This window comes from Schistocerca gregaria, chromosome 3 (genome assembly GCF_023897955.1).
Source record: "Schistocerca gregaria isolate iqSchGreg1 chromosome 3, iqSchGreg1.2, whole genome shotgun sequence".
NCBI classification, from domain to species: Eukaryota; Metazoa; Arthropoda; class Insecta; order Orthoptera; family Acrididae; genus Schistocerca; species Schistocerca gregaria.
In genome coordinates, this window is record NC_064922.1 from 386,639,410 (window position 1) to 386,657,363 (window position 17,954).

General features: G+C 38.5%; 1 protein-coding gene across 2 annotated transcripts in view; it reads left to right on the forward strand.

Moving 5' to 3' along the window:
• The window catches only part of LOC126354989 (epimerase family protein SDR39U1), a 44,311-nt gene extending 26,776 nt beyond the window's left edge, over positions 1 to 17,535 (forward strand). For both annotated transcript variants that reach the window (XM_050005089.1, XM_050005088.1), the window contains exon 6: positions 17,244 to 17,535. In XM_050005089.1, coding sequence (XP_049861046.1) covers positions 17,244 to 17,468 — 225 coding nt within the window. In that variant the 3' untranslated portion in view covers positions 17,469 to 17,535. The remainder of the gene's footprint in view (positions 1 to 17,243) is intronic.
• The last annotated feature ends 419 nt before the right edge of the window (positions 17,536 to 17,954 follow it).

The window sequence follows — 17,954 nt, forward strand, 5'->3', positions numbered from 1 at the left end:
ATTACATGTGGAGTGCCGTAGGGCTCAGTTCTGGGCCCCCTTCTTTTTATTATATTTATAAATGACCTTCCTCTCTCTACGGAACATTGTAGATTCACCATTTTTGTGGATGACACTACGGCCAGCACATCTTGGCACAGTGTTACACCATCCGGGTTATCTGGATACTTCCCACCAACACCAACCTATCCGAACTCCGGAGATGAGAACTTGCCCTTCAGTATATCCTCTCTTCTCAATATCTGCCAGGCCTCAACCTCCGCTAATTTCAAGTTGCCGCCGCTGATACCTCACCTGTCTTTCAACAACTTCTTTGCCTCTGTACTTCCGCCTCGACTGACATCTCTGCCTGAGCTCTTTGCCTTTACAAATGTGTGCTTGTGTCTGTGTATGTGCGGATGGATATGTGTGTGTGTGCGCGAGTGTACACCTGTCCTTTTTACACCCTAAGGTAAGTCTTTCCGCTCCCGGGATTGGAATGACTCCTTACCCTCTCCATTAAAACCCACATCCTTTCGTCTTTCCCTCTCCTTCCCTCTTTCCTGAAGAAGCAACCGTCAGTTGCGAAAGCTAGAAATTCTGTGTGTGTGTGAGTGTGTTTGTGTGTTTTATTTATTGTGCCTGTCTACCGGCACTTTCCCGCTTGGTAAGTCTTGGAATCTTTGTTTTTAATATGTTTATAAAGTCTGTTGTACATAACCCTTTCAAATAATTTTGAAAATATTGCCAATAATGAAATAGGATGGAAGTTTTCCACTGAGGATTTGTCTCCTTTTTTGTGTAATGGTTTGACAATAGCATATTTAAGCCTATCTGAAAAAGTACCACTGTGGAGGGGTTCATTACATAAGTAACTCAGTATGTCACAAAGTTCTGAGGAGCAACATTTAGTTATGGTATTGCTCATTTCATCATAACCACTGGAACATTTGTTTTTAAGAGAGCTAATAACATTAGAAATCTCTTTCGGTTAAGTAGGATATAGTTGAATTTTGTCAAATTTCTGCGGAAGTGCATTTTTTAAAATATTTTAAGCGGTCTTCTGAGGAACTATGTGAACCTAAGTTGTCTGCTATTGAAAGGAAAAAGTTATTGAAAGTGTCTGAAATTTTGGAGGTATCTCTAATCAACTCATTATTTACATTTAACATAATTTCCTCATTTGCCTGATTAGTTTTTCCTGTTTCACTTTTTACTATGTTCCATACAGTTTTTATCTTGTTATTAGAGGCATTTATTTTTCTTGAAAATAAATACATTTTGAGGTTTTGATTACTTTGTTTAGAATTTTACAATATAATTTGTAACATGATTTAGCTCTGTAGTCATTGTTTTCCCTTGACATTAAGTACAGTCTTCTTTTTGTTTTGCAAAGATACTTTTATTCCATTTGTAATCCAAGGTTTTGAAACATTTAATCTATTTGCTTTGATTACTTTCTTAGGGCAGCAGTTTTCAATGTGACCTATGACTAAATTAGAGAAACAGTCATATTTTTCATTTATTCCGGGTGAATTGTATACATCTTGCCAGTCTGTATTCCTTAAACAGTTTTTTATACCTACAATTCCTGTTTCATTTATTATTCGTATAGTTTCCCATTTCCTGTTATTAGTTGAATCAGCCCCCACTATATGAAATGTAAGGAACTGGGCATCATGATCTGGAAGGGCATTAAATACTGGATTTATACTATGATTTGCTAGTGTGGTAGTATCTATGAAAATGTTATCAATAGCAGTGCTGCTGGTACCCAAAACCCTGGTTGGGAACGGTACTAAGGGAATGAGATTATAAGAAATGGTAAGAGACTCTAGTATGGATCTTGAGTAGCTATCTTCCAGAAAATTTAAATTAAAATGTCCACTTAATATGAGTTCATTATTTTTAGAAGTTAAGAAATTTAAAACTGTATCAAGCTGTTTAGTGAATAGCTGGAAATTACCAGTTGGAGTGCTGTATATTGTGACTATAATTACTTTTCTTTTGTGTGTTTCTACTTGTGTGGCGCATGCTTCAAAACGCTGATCACTACAGTATTTAAGAATGTCAATGTTTTTATAATTGTGACCCTTTTTAATGTAAGTGGCAACTCTTTCTTTCTCCATCTCTTTTCTAAAATACTTTGAAGCTAAGGTGTACCCTTCTATACTAAGCATTTCAATTTCTCTACCTAAATGATGTTCAGAAATATAAATAATATCAACAGGATTTGTAGACTGTGGCTCATCTAAACAGATCTGAAATTCATTAATTTTATTTTTTTAAACCTTTGATATTTTGATTTAGTAAATTTACTATTACTTTTTTTGTCTTCATAAGTATTATGCTTAACATTTTCAGATACGTCTTGTTTCAATATTGAATGTGTAGATAATGAGCTTAACCTAAAAAGAACTACTTCCATGATTTGCAGTGTCCCCCCTTAAAGAATTTGCTATCAGCATAGTCAGTATATCCTTCCCTATTCTATTGAGATGCAGGCCATGAGAAGTAAAGCCCCACCTACCAATAGTGTCAATAGGAACCAAACCAATCCCCGACCCAGCGCCAGCCTGAAGCAGTCGATTAAACTCCATATTGACCCTCTTCACAGAGCTGTTCAACTTGGGTCAGTCGTACCACTTGAAAACAGGCACAAACTCAACATTAGTATGGTTCATTGCTAATGCTATTTTTACCAGGTCACTCTCAAATACTGTAGCTGTGGTCCCTATCAATACTGTTCCCTGTTCGACCCACTATTACAACATGAGCCTTTACACAAAGATCCTACGCCCTCTATCACTTGGCTGAGAGATGCACTAGGCTTGAAAAAGTTTGTGACCTGGTAACTCTCACCTAATTTTCCTTGCAGAAGTTGGCCCACAGCTCTTCCATGACTGCTACCTAACAGCAGAATTTTCTTCCTACTTCTTACTTTTTCTGAAGTAACATGCTTCCTAATTGAATCCTGCTGTGCATCAGCTACACCTACATGGGGCTCTTCATTACTTAACTGTGGCAACAGGGAAAATCTATCTTGTGCCAACAACGAAACTTTCAGATACTGTCCTCTTTCTGCGGCTCCTGTTCCCTGCTCCCACTTCCCACTTCTCTTCACCCTTCTCCCCCCTTAAGCTAATTAGTTCCTCCCTAGCTTTATCTAATTCAGCCTGAAGGGCTCTAATCTTCCCCTCCTGTTCTGCTATTGTCATATCCTGTTAACTACTGTGATTTGAAATCATCATCCCACATCATATATAATGAAAATAATCCCTTCACCTTGTTGAATGCAAATATATGCCACAATGCTCTCTGTAACTCGAAGTAATCCTATTTAGGTCCACAATACTTCCTTTGTCCAATGGAATATATTACAACAGTTTCTTAAATGAATAACATTGTATTTCAAAGATTCCAAGACTTACCAAGCGGGAAATCGCCGGCAGACAGGCACAAGAACAAAACACACAAACACACACACAGAATTACTGCAACCGATGGTTGCTTCTTCAGGAAGGAGAGGGAAAGACGAAAGGATGTGGGTTTTAAGGGAGAGGGTAAGGAGTCATTCCAATCCCGGGAGCGGAAATACTTCCCTTAGGGGGAAAAAAAGGACAGGTGTACACTCGCGCACACACACACACGCACACATATCCATCCGCACATACACAGACACAAGCCATTCTGTGTGTGTGTTTGTGTGTTTTGTTCTTGTGTCTGTCTGCCGGCATTTTCCCGCTTGGTAAGTTTTGGAATCTTTGTTTTTAATATATTTTTCCCATGTGGAAGTTTCTTTCTATTTTATTTATAACATTGTATTTCCATTGACATGGAACATCAGCCTTCAGAATGTCATAGGACTTATTTTACAAACGTTTACAGGATGATACTCTTGGAGACAACATAAATATCATAGGTCCGTGGACCTAATGGTAAACAGCTTTTTGGGACACTTTAGTTAATAAGTAAGCATTGTAAAAATAATCTGTGCAGTGTTGCACTGTGCGTTATTGCCTACTTGCTGTCAGAATAGTAATCAACTGGCACAGTTCATACACACACTGAAGAGCCAAAGAAACAGGTACAGCGGCGTAATATTGTGTAGCACCCTGACCTTTGGAGAAAAGAGAACCACTTGTATGAATATCAAGAGCTCAGATGGAAAGCCAGTTCTAAGCAAAGAAGGGAAAGCAGAAAGGTGGAAGGAGTATATAGAGGGTCTATACAAGGGCGATGTACTTAAGGACAATATTATGGAAATGGAAGAGGATGTAGATGAAGATAAAATGGGAGATACGATACTGCGTGAAGAGTATGACAGAGCACTGAAAGACCTGAGTCGAAACTAGGCCCCCGGAGTAGACAACATTCCATTGGAACTACTGACTTCCTTGGGAGAGCCAGTCCTGACAAAACTGTACCATCTGGTGAGCAAGATGTATGAAACAGGCAAAATACCCTCAGACTTCAAGAAGAATATAATAATTCGAATCCCAAAGAAAGCAGGTGTTGTCAGATGTGAAAATTACCGAACTATCAGTTTAATAAGTCACAGGTGCAAATACTAACACGAATTCTTTACAGACGAATGGAAAAACTAGTAGAAGCCAACCTCGGGGAAGATCAGTTTGGATTCCGTAGAAATACTGGAACACTTGAGGCAATACTGACCTTACGACTTATCTTAGAAGAAATATTAAGGAAAAGCAAACCTACGTTTCTAGCATTTGTAGACTTAGAGAAAGCTTTTGACAATGTTGACTGGAATACTCTCTTTCAAATTCTAAAGGTGACAGGGAGCGAAAGGCTATTTACAATTTGTATAGAAACCAGATGGCAGTTATAAGAGTCGAGGGACATGAAAGGGAAGCAGTGGTTGGGAAGCGAGTAAGACAGGGTTGCAGCCTCTCCCCAATGTTATTCAATCTGTATATTGAGCAAGCAGTAAAGGAAACAAAAGAAAAATTCGGAGTAGGTATTAAAGTCCATGGAGAAGAAATAAAAACTTTGAGGTTCGCCGATGACATTGTAATTCTGTCAGAGACAGCAAAGGACTTGGAAGAGCAGTTGAACGGAATGGACAGTATCTTGAAAGGAGGGTATAACATGAACATCAACAAATGCAAAACGAGCATAATGGAATGTAGCTGAATGATGCTGAGGGAATTAGATTAGGAAATGAGACACTTAAAGTAGTAAAGGAGTTTTGCTATTTGGGGAGCAAAATAACGGATGATGGTCGAAGTAGGGAGGATATAAAATGTTGACTGGCAATTGCAAGGAAAGCGTTTCTGAAGAAGAGAAATTTGTTAACATCGAGTATAGATTTAATTGTCAGGTAGTAATTTCTGAAAGTATTTGTATGGCGTGTAGCCATGTATGGAAGTGAAACATGGACGATATATAGTTTGGACAAGAAGAGAATAGAAGCTTTCGAAATGTGGTGCTACAGAAGAATGCTGAAGATTAGATGGGTAGATCACATAACTAATGAGGAGGTATTGAATGGAATTGGGGAGAAGAGGAGTTTGTGGCACAACTTGACTAGAAGAAGGGATTGGTTGGTAGGACATGTTCTGAGGCATCAAGGGATCACCAATTTAGTACTGGAGGGCAGCGTGGAGGGTAAAAATCGTAGAGGGAGACCAAGAGATGAATACACTAAGCAGATTCAGAAGGATGTAGGTTGCAGTAGGTACTGGGAGATGAAGCACCTTGCACAGGATAGGGTAGCATGGAGAGCTGCATCAAACCAGTCTCAGGACTGAAGACAACAACAACCACGCTGCAAGCATGCAGAAGTGCCGCAACATGACGTGGCATGGACTCGACTAAAATTTGAAGTAGTGCTGGAGGGAACTGACACCACGAATCCTGGAGGGCTGTTCATAAATTCATAGAGTACAAGGGGGTGGAGATATCTTCTGAACAGCATGTTGCAAGGCACCGTAGATGTTCTCCTTAATGTTCACCTCTGGGGAGTTTGATGGCCAGAGGAATGTTTAAACTCAGAAGAGTGTTTCTGGAGCCATTCTGTAGCAATTCTGGACATGTAGGGTGTTGCATTGTCCTGCTGGAATAGCCCAAGTCTGTCTGAATGCACAATGGACTTGAATGGATGCAGGTGATCAGACAGAATGCTTATGTATGTGTCACCTGTCAGTATCGTAGATTTCAATGCTGGGACATCTACAAGTGTCAGCGTGCAAACCAAACAACGAAACATCATCGATATTGGCTTTTGGAGCCCTAGGTCCACTTGTGTACCCTTGATGACTGCGCGATGCAAAGCTTTACACCTTACCTGAGCCCATTTAACACCATCATCGGACTGTTGATGACTGGATACATGATGACTGGTCAGACAAGTCTCATTTCAAATTGTATCAAGTGAATGGACATGTTCGGGTATGGAGACAACCTCATGAATCCACGAACCCTGCGTGTCAGCATGGGACTGCTCAAGCTGGAGGAGGTTCTGTAGTAGTGTGGGTCTGGTGCAGTTGGAGTGATATGAAACCCCTGATAGGTCTAAATATGACAGTGATGAAGCTCTCCACACTGGTCTACCCTGTGTAACCCTCTTTGCTTCTGCATAGCTCTTACATGCTACATCCATTTGAACCTGCTTAGTACAGTCAAGCTGTCACCTCCCTCTATAAATTTTGCCACACACACTTCCCTCTATTACTGACTTAACAATTCCTTGATGCCTCAGAATAAATCCTGTCAGTTGATTATATTGATCATCAGGTCACAGTCTAACAATGGAAAAGCATGAATAATATTTGGCTAGTTTTTTCATAAAAATAAGCAAAATGTACATGTGTGTCATTTTTTATAATATAAGTGCATCACATTTTGTTTATTTTAATGACAAAATTAGTCAAACATTGCAAATGCTATTCCATTGTTACACAGTGACCTGATGATGATTTATGTAGTCAACAGATCTCGTCTTTTAATCAAGTTTTGCCACAAATTTTATTTCCTTATAATCAATAAATATTCCATAACAAATAAATTTATGTTCAGTGTTAACAAATTCCTCTGTTTCAGAAATAATTTTCTTGTTATTGCCAACCTGCTTCTTATATTCCCTATCAGTTATTTTGCTGCCCAAAGTAAAACTCACCTAGTAATTTCTTCTTCAGTGCCTGATTTAAGTCAACTACATTCCATTGCCTTTGTTTTACGTTTTTAATATTCATCTTATAACTTATTTTCAAGACACAATCCTTTCCATTCAACAAATCTTTCGTGTCTTTTGTCACCCATGATGAAATTGTATCTATATCTACATCTACATATATACTCTGCAAACAACTGAACTGTGCGTGGTGAATGGTACCCGTACCACTACTAGTCATTTCCTTTTCTGTTCCACTTGCAAATAGAGTGAACAACAACTGCCTAAAAGTCTCCACATGAGGCCTAATTTCTCACATTTCATCTTCACAGTCCTTATGGCTTATGGAAAATGCATGGTGGTGCCAGTAGAATCGTTCTGAAGTCTGGCCTTGTGAAAAGAGCATCATCTTCCCTCCAAGGTTTCCTGTTTGAGTTCATGAAGCATCTCCATAATACTTGCATGCTGATTGAACCTACTGGTAACAAATCTAGGAGCATGCCTCTGAGATGTTTCGATGTCTTCCTTTATTCAGAGTGGATATCCCAAACAGCACTCAAGAATTGGTCACACCAACGTTCTATACATTCTCTCCTTTATGAATGAGTTATGCTTTCCCAAATTTCTCCCAGTAAAATGAAGTCAAGCATTTGCGCCCCCCCCCCCCCCCCCCCAATTACCAACCTGATGTGCTAATTCCATTTTATATTGCTTTGCAGTGTTATGGCTAGATATTTAATTGTGACTGTCGAAATGATGCACCTACTAATGCTGTATTCGAATGTTCCAAGATCGTTTTTCCTACTCATCTGTATTAACTTACATTTTTCTACATTTAGAGCAAGCTGCCATTCATCACACCAACTAGAATTATTTTCTAAATTGCCTAGTATACTCCCACAGTTACTCAATGATGACACCTTCCCATTCCCCACAGCGTCATCAGCAAACAGCCATAAATTGCTGCTCACCCTGTCCATCAGGTCATTTATGTATATAGAAGATAAAAGCAGTCCTATCACACTCCCCTGGAGGCACTCCTGATAATACCCTTGTCTCTGATGAACACTCACCCTCGAGGACAATACTGGGTACTATTACTTGAAGAGTCTTAGATTCACTCACATATCTGGGAACCTAAACTGTAGGCTCAGACCTTTGTCAACAGTTTGCAATGGGGCACCATGTCAAATGCTTTCTGGAAGTCTACCAATATACAATCTGCATGTTGCTCTCCATTTATGGTTTGTGGGACATCATGTGAGAAAAGTGCAAGCTGAATTCCTCACACCCGACGCTTCCTAAATTTGTGCAGATCTGGGGATGGGAAATTTATAATATTTATTATATTTGAACTCAGAATGTGTTCAAGAATTCTGCAGCAAACCAATGTTAAGGATATTGGCCTGTAATTGTGCTGGTCACTTCTTATAATATATGCAGGAGTCAACTGTGGCTTTTTCCAGTCACCTGGGACTTCTTGTGGGGCAAGAGATTCACAAAAAAATACCACCTACTTAAGGGACCAATGCTGTAGAGTATTCTCTGTAAAACTGAATTGGGATTCCATCTAGACCTGGCAACTTGTTTGTTTTCAACTCTTTTAGTTTCTTATCATTGACAAACCACAATTTTTTTTTATTTCTTCTCCCTGAACTTTCCAAATTTCTCCTTGCTTTTCTGCTTTACTTCCTTGATGCACCAGATTAAATAACAGTGGGAATAGGCCTTTCAATTCATATCTGCAAACTGGTTTCTGCACAAGTTATGGATAACTTTTTGCTGCTTGTATGTTATCTCTGCTACCCACAGAATTGCAGACAGTGTGTTCCACTCAACACTGTCAAAAGCTTTTTCTAAATCTACAAATGGTGTAAATGTATGTTCCCTTTCTTCAGTCTATGTTCTAAGATAAGTCATAGGGTCTGCATTGCCTTGTTTGTTCCTAAATTTTTCTGGAATACAAACTGATCTTTACAGATGTTGCCTTTTACTGGCCTTGCCATTCTTCTGTAATTTTCACACTTGTCAGCTTCTGCCTTCTTTAGAATCAAAATTATTACATTCTTCTTGAAGCCTCGCAGTATTTCACCTGTATCATATTTCTTGCATACCAAGGCTATCTATAATTCTGACAGGAAGTCATTTGCTCCATGTTTCAACTTGAATCTGTCAAATTCTTCTCCAGTCCCTTATCCCCGATACCACCTTCATCTTCCTGTTCTACAAAATTGTCTTCAAATTTGTTTCCTTTGTACAGCTCTTCCTGCCTATTAGAATTTGTTTAGTGCTGGTTTGTTAACTGGCAAGTGTGCTCTTGATATTTATCTAACTGCTGCTTTATTTTGCAAGATTCCTTTAATTTTTCCTTTTGGTACTCCAATCTTTGCCATAGTCATGTATGCTTCTGCAGCTTTGTATTTCCTATTTATCCTTTCCTACTTCGGACTTCGTCTTTTTGTCTATTTAATCCTCTGTTGCCTCCTTTGAAAGACAACAGATGTTTTTTTACAAAGTTGTCTTTCTGCAATTTCTTCAGTTTTTGTATGTGGAATCCACTTCTGCCACTAGAAATATTTGGCAGTTTCAAAATCTCTATCTTACCATTATATAACATACCTGAAACCTGGTGCCACCAGATCTGTCCCATATATACAACCATCTTTCCTTCTTCATAAATCAAATGTTAATCATTATTAACACTTTCGCTGCGGCTGACACTTATAAGTGTCAAAACAAGCCACGAGCCAGTGCGGCTGACGCTTATAAGCGTCCGTGCTCACTGTCGGATTACGCAGTCCAGTTGCTGTGTCTAAGCTAGTATGAAAGCGTGTAGACCGTTGTGTGGTCAGTTATCAAACATATATTGTTCGTAATGGAGACTAATTAACAGACACCGGGACCTTCCAATGTGAAAAGGAGCAGGAAAAGTGTTAAATTGACAAAGGAACAGTGATTTCCTGTGTAGTAAGGACGAGGCATACCACGGAGATTATCATTTAGAGGCTGCAGAGTGATGATAGAGTGGAAGCACAGCTTTCGAATCCGTTTCATAGTACCTGCCGTTTCAGAGTGTTGCTGGGCCGCACTAGAGAGTTGCTGCACCGATGCCGCAGCGGAAGTGTTAAAATATGCTCTCTGCAAAACACTTACCGGGAGTATTCCCCTTGCATTCCTTCTTCCCATTTGACATTCTCTTCTTTTCTTTCTTGTCACCACTGACCACAAATTCTCACTACATCTAACTTCAACATGTGCATTTCTTTTTTAGAGTCTCTTACCTAACTACCTACCTACCTACCTACCTACCTTGTGTAAGTGACATAACATTCCATGCTATGAACTGTATAACACCAGAAGGTTTTCCCATGACATCATCCTGAGTACTCCCTGCCGTGCAGCTATTTTTATCCAGGAGGACACCACCGTCGCCAGCAAATATTATTATAGAGCTGCACATCCTTGGGAAATATGATGGCTAGTTGCACTTGACTTTTAGCTGATTACAGGAAGAACAATGCAAGGCAGTGTTGGCTAATATTATAAGATCAGACAGCCATTGAGTCTCTTGCCCTTGCACATCTCCAGTCTAACCTTTCTACAGGTACTCTTCTGTTGTTGTTGCATCTACTGTATGCCTGACACACAAGCCACGCATCCATGACAAGGTCCATGGTTTGCAGAGAGGATGTACATGATCTCTTTTGTTTTTTGTTGCGATACTTCAGTTTTTTGTTATTCCCTATTGTCAGATTAAGTGTTTTCACTTCATTGCACACAAATGAAAAGGAAAAGCGCCGTCCCACTCGGTTTTAAAACACTGCTACTTTGTAAAGTACCAGCATGCATGTCACATGCTTACAAGTCATTAAAACCATTATAAGATTTCCCAAAAACATTAAGGGTCTTTTGTCAACAGTAATTATTATGAGTCACCCTAAGCCATGCAGTATGTTCAGTCCACACCTACTGCTCTCATCACTTCTTTCATCCTTTGAGCCCTTTTCAAGTTGTACAGTTGGTTCGCGTAACAGTTTCCGTTCGTTATTGGCTTCCAGACTAATTTTCCAGGGCAACATAACTTATGTCAATGAAGTACTTATGCTACGTAAGTGAATTATAAAAATATTGCTGATAAATCAAACTTCAGTTAGCTTCCATAAATGATTAATGCTATCTGTCACTAACAGAATAAATAAATGCAATTTACACTTAAATTCATACTTATGATTAGACTTTTTGTCTATATATAAAATTTAATAATCATTTCAATATTCATCTAATCAGTCACTAGCAGATTTAAGACAAACTTGAAAACTTCGCTTAACTATCATTGTTTTATAGCTATAACTTTGGCTTCGAGAAGAATCAAATTAGATTTCCATGTTTTAACCTTCATGCAGTGACTTGCATCATTTTTCTAAAGAAGCTGTTTTTCATTATGTCTGAAATATTGGTTGTTGAGATAAACAAAACTGAGTTCAGTCAAATGCTCACCAGCTGTTTAATAATGGATAATATACACACAGTTGGAAACAGCAGAATCAAATTATTTTTTCTGCTAAGTGTGCCTATATGCCACACATCTGCAAGTGAGTGTGCTAAATCTCTACCGGAAATGTAATACCAGGTAATTATAATTAAATTGATGCAGTTCCAACTGCTACATTGTGAGCTGTATACATCACAGATATGACCCTTAATCAGTGTGCTCATGGAGTTATGTTGGAAAAGATAATTATTACACTTTCTACCACCAGGTGGAAATATGGCACTGTAAGCAGAGTGTGGTGTGGGTGCAGGAAAATGGGAGGAACAATCAGACACATAATATTAGTGGTTCTGGCACGTTCATTAGGATATAGTCACAAGTTTCAACATGTGTTCTGTTTGGACTCCTGATTCAGTAACATGCTGCATCCATAACATGGCATGGTCGACAGTTGCTCACAGCACATCCGGTGTAATCAGAGCAATACAACACAAAACATGAACTATCATTTCTTTATCTTGTCCACATTCACAAAAAATATTGAGAAAGTACTTCATACCAAACTTTTACACCATCAGTGAAAGACACCTTTTTGGAAACAAACTATGGCCACAACTGAACCTATATTTTTCTTTCACAATGTACTGGAATCCTACATAAAAAAAATTAAGCCAATTGGTATATTTTATGATCTTTCTAAGGGTTTTAGCAGTGTGGATCACAAAACAGTACTCTCCAAAGTGTGCCACTGTGGCATTAGGGGCAATGGGACACTGGATAAAACCCTACGTCCAAGAAGCAGAAGGTGTTTTTGGATAAGAGCAGCAAAGCTGGTGGAAGGGGGAGCTGTACTGCATGGAGTACAGTCCTCCACCACTGCTGTTTCTCAAAATTTGGGTTTGCTTAAAGTAGTTTTTGGTAACTGTTTTGGAGTTCAGGGTAAAAAAACTTAACATGGGAGATTTTATAAATCACGCAAACCATAAAAAGGTCAACTTACAACAAATAAGTTTTCATTAATTTTCTGGATACAGAAGATGACAATATTTAAAAAATTATGTAACAAAACTCACTGGATATTTCTGTCTTCTACCCAGTTTGTCATTCTTATTCTTCTCTGTGTCTTTTTACTGAATATGTCAATGATATTTTCAATGTCCATATCCCTTTCTTTATGGATATTTGCCAGAGCCAATCCATTTAGTCTCACCTGCCCCACTGTGTTACTCAAATAAGTCTCTCTTCATCTCAAAGTAGAGAAGCTTCATTGTTTCAGGTCTTTTACTTTCATCAACCCACTTTTTCTTCCATAGTTTCAGCTCTCCTTTCATTAAAAGTGAATAACTCTCCAAAAACTGTCTCTATAATGTGCTTTCACAAATTTGTGTTACTCTTGTGTGTATTTTACATCACCGGTCGGTAGGTGGAGCGCACCCACTTGTGTTGCCAGCACTGAAACACGTCTACAGAATGTGCACATCTGAGAAAATAATACGATTTGACCCAGATGTCTGGCGATTTCGAAGTTTTTGTCGGGGGGGGGAGGGGGGGGGGGGTGTCGGGTGTCAGCAATTTAAGTGGTGATAGGCATACCCGGCATATTTAGCTTTCTTGATTATTGTAATTGGTACATTAATACATCCAGTGTATATTAATAAATAATATGACACCCATTTTAAGTTAAATGAGATTTAGCAGTTTAGGTAGTAAGCTATTTGCCTTTCTTCTTCTTGTTAAAATGTGTTTGAAATACATTGCAACCTATACTGCTACATAATTATTAAAAACAAATGATTGACTCTGTTGAAGTAGTATATTCAATGATTTCTGGAGTCATTTTATCCACTTTACTATGATACTCCATTGGAAGGGAGGGAGCTATAGCCACCACCTCCCCCCCTTTGCCACTGCACCTGTGTGTCATGCATGGACACACAAACAAATTACAATTTCAAAAAAAACTGTACGATTTATTCAAGAGGAAGAACTGAGCAAGTTAACAACACATTGGTCCTCCTTTGACCATTATGCAAGTAGTTATTTGGCTTGGCACTGATTCAATAACTTTTTGGGTGCTGTCCTGGGGGCATCATCCAAAGTTCTGTCCAGTTGGAATATTAGATCATCACCATCCCAAGCGAGTTGGAGGGTCCTGCCCATAATGCTCTAAACATTCCCAATTGTGGAGAAATCCAGTACCCTTGCTGACCAAGGTAGGGTTTGACAAGCATGGAGACATGCAGTAGAAACTCATGCCATGTAAGGAAATGTAAGCCCAGGATGCCATCCCATGAAAGGCAACAAAATGGGGCATAGAATATTGTTGACGTACCAGTGTGCTGTAAGGGTGCCGCAAATGACAACCAAAGGGTCATGCTGCAAAATTAAATGGCAACCCAGACTATCACTCCTAGCTGTCAGGCTAGTGTCCCACCACTGTCTGGGGTGTCTTGAGACGTGTCTTCACTGGTAATCGAGGCCCAATTCGAAGGAGGACTTTGAACACAGTTCTACTCCAGTCAGTGAGATTCCAGGCCACAATGACCAGTGAAGGCTTACGGGGAGACGCCCCAGACAGCGATGGGATCATCAACCTCACTCACATGCCATACAACGCGACAAACAGTATTGATGGTCTGGGGTGTCATTTCATTTCATAGAAGGATCCCTTTTGTTTTCATTTTTTTCGTGTTTTTGTGTTATGTTGATGATATTCTACACACTGTTTTGTTTCCCTTCATGGCAAGCCCTCATGGGCTTACATTTCGGTACGATAATGCCTGCCCGAACACAGTGAAAATTTCTTCTGCTTATCTTTGTGCTTGCCAAACCCTACCTTAGCCAGCAAGGATGCATCTCTCCCCAACTGAGAAGGTTTAGAGCATTATGGGCAGGGCCCTCCAATCAGATCAGGATTTTGATGATCTAATGTATCAACTGGACAGAATGTAGCACGATATCCCTCAGGACATCCAACAACTGTATCAGTTGATGCCAAGCTGAATAACTGCTTGCATAAGTCAGATGTGGACCAACACAATATTGACTTCCACAATTTGGGTGTTCTCTTGAATAAATCATCCATTTTTTTCTGAAACTACAATCGTTTGTTTGCACATGTCATCACATCTATCATTTTCTGTACTCTTTGGATAGTTCTCCCTTGGTGCATCTTTTTGTCTTAGAGTGTATAAATATGACTTACATTTTTCACAATACATGTTTGTTCACTATGTTTGACAACAGTACGCACTGTGACAAACAAACATTCCACCCCTATAGAGGATATGCCAACACTTTACTCTACGAACTCATAACCAGGTTCAAAGTAAACTCTGTCAATAAATATGAGTAAACTAATTATGTCCATTTCAGTTTTAATCACTAAATCCTGTAGGAGAAACCTATTGTATGCAGCAGTCAGAAAATATAAAGGGTAGACTGTCCCACATCCTTAGGTATCTGCATTGGTGGCAAGGTTACCAGGGAACATCATGTTGTCCAGACCCTACAAAGTTTGTCCTCAGCTATTTTTACTGTAAGGACATTGGTAACATCAGTGCCACAAAATCTACTCACTCTGGGTACTTCCACTCTTATGTGATGTGGAGTTATTTTCTACAGCAGTTCACAAACACCAAACAACATTTTCTTTCTGCAGAGAAAGACTAACAAATTATTTGCAGAGTTTCCCCCCAAGAAATTCATGTCAATCTTTTTTTTTAACAAACATGCACTACCACAACATCCAAATAAATACTATTACGAGCTCAATGGTTAACAATCCTGTGCACTATGAAACCAGGGAAATTTACCATGTTCACAATGGAAGGAAGCTGACCTCCACTGTTATTTCAAAAATCTAACCTCGGCACAGAAAGGTTTACAGTGTTCTGATACTAATATGTTTAGTTCACTGTCTAATAGTATCAGAGGTCTGTGAATTAACAGTACATTATTTAAAACTAAAGAAAAGATGGATTTGCTCAATTAAACTTTATTCATTAGAAGAATTTTTATAAGATATAGTTATAGACTGTTTCATACATATATTTTGATTGTCTGTTATGTATTATTCTACATGTACTAATTATTGTCCTATGCCTGTTTGGATGTAGTTCTGTGTATGTAAATTAACTCTATTTTCCCTTAGAATCACTTTATACATTCTATGTAATTTATATTTATATATTTTTTGACTTGCTCCTAGCATCTCACATGCATAAAAGGATCAACAGAATGTGTGTGTCATTACAGATTTGTAAAGGTGCAAAATAGTCACAGAATATGGTCCTTGTGAAAAAAAAAGTTATTATTTATTATTTCAAATACTAAATCTCTCTTACTGATTGTTGAAACAGTAATTGATGACAGTTGATCTTAAGTGCTTTGCTGATAGACATGATCTGCTACATCACACAATTTAAAATTATCCAGGCAACCTGAACTGTATGCCTTTTTACACACACATTGAAAAAGTTTGCACAGTATGCTGTACCCCACCTTCTGCCCCCCCCCCCCCCCCCCCAAAAAAAATCAAGATCAATTCTTCAACAATCCACTCTGTACATAGGAGACGAACAGTCAGACAAAGGCAGCTGTTTTTATAAGCACAAGAAAAGACTGCTGGGATAGACAACTTGGTCAATGGGGTTGAGGCATTTACTGGAGGAACTGTATTTTGTCTCTAGTGAAATTTGAGACTGAGAAATGCTCGGTAGGGAGAATGCAGCATGTTTTCCTGGATGGATAGAGAGAGAGAGAGAGAGAGAGAGAGAGAGAGAGAGAGAGAGAGAGAGTGAGACAGTTATATGAGTAGCTCCATGTGTGCACAACGACCCTGTTCATGTTGCATATTAATGACCTTGCAGACAATAATAGTAACATCAGATTTTTAACAGGTAGAGGTATCCATAATGATTTACTGTCTAAAACTGCACAAATATTGAGTTAGATCTTGATAAGATTTGAAAGTGGTGCAAAGACTGGCAACATGCTTCAAATGTTAAAAATGTAGTGGTTTGCACAGTATGGATCTACATTTAAGATCACTTTGTATATATCGTATGTTCTGGTTCCATCACAAGTTTTGCTGGTATGCAAGTCATATTGTTATGTTTTTGTGTATGTCATTCTCCAGTATGAAGACCAATGAGAATTGACACCTAGCAATATAAACACAAGCCCATGTCTTTCAGCTCCACTTAATTCCCATGGTTATGTCTGATGGTCCTATTTTCTGAAATGGGCGTATTAAGCAGCAAAGAAGTTTCTATTAGAAACTGACATTGAATGGTCATGTAAATTGCAGAAGACTGTTTGTTTAATACACAACTGTAGTGCACATTTTGGACTCATTCCCCTCATATAGGATTTTGTTGCGTATCTACAACATTTAAACTTAGATAATTGTATCAATATTCTGAACTTTTCTCATCCAAGTGCCTCCTACTGTGGGTCTGCCATTTTCAGCTTGTTGATTCTGAAATGCCTGCTAAGAGAATTCACCAGTCAGTGATTTCTAATTTTATATCACTTAGATCTTTGTCTAATAAAATGAGTAATTTCTGACAACTATGAAAAAGTTAACTTAATGTTGAATATTTTAAAGCTGTAAACTATTATCTTCTTTTTCAGGTTGTCACAAACAAGGAATTCACACAAGCCTTTGCTAGAGCACTGTGGCGGCCAGCTTTCATCCCACTGCCAGAAATGGTTTTGAATTTGGCCTTCAGTGAAGACAGAGCAAAGATGATTACAGAGGGACAAAAGGTTATTCCTAAACGAACCCTGTCCTATGGGTTCCAGTATAAATTTCCTGACATTGAGTCAGCTTGTAAAGATATTGTGAGCTCAAAATAATTTTGAAAATGAATGTCAATTAAGTTATTAGACTGGCTGTAATTAAAAGTGTCGTTTCCAACATGTAGTACAATGTTTTTCTTTTATCTCCTCTCTTTACCATGAGTGTTTGGGGTGGGGGAATAAAAAGAAGTGAAGTAGTGGAGGACGTCTTACATGATTGGAAACATTCTTCAGGAACATAAAATAAAAACTAGCACATTATGCTCAGTGTTGTAGATTAAGACAATTTAATGTGTTATTTCTGAATACAGAGTGTTTGACTATGTGCTTAGAGGATGGCACACTGTAAAAAGTAGTTTCATTCTTGGATCCATAGTATCACTAAATTTCTTAAAGATAGGAATGTTCCTATCAATAATAAAAAATAAAACTTTTTTCATTGGAAATTTGTTAATATTATCTCCTTTGGTATCATCAGGAACCATCACAAAAAAATTATGTCACTTGCTTCCATCTACATGGCAGTGGAACAATCAACTGAAA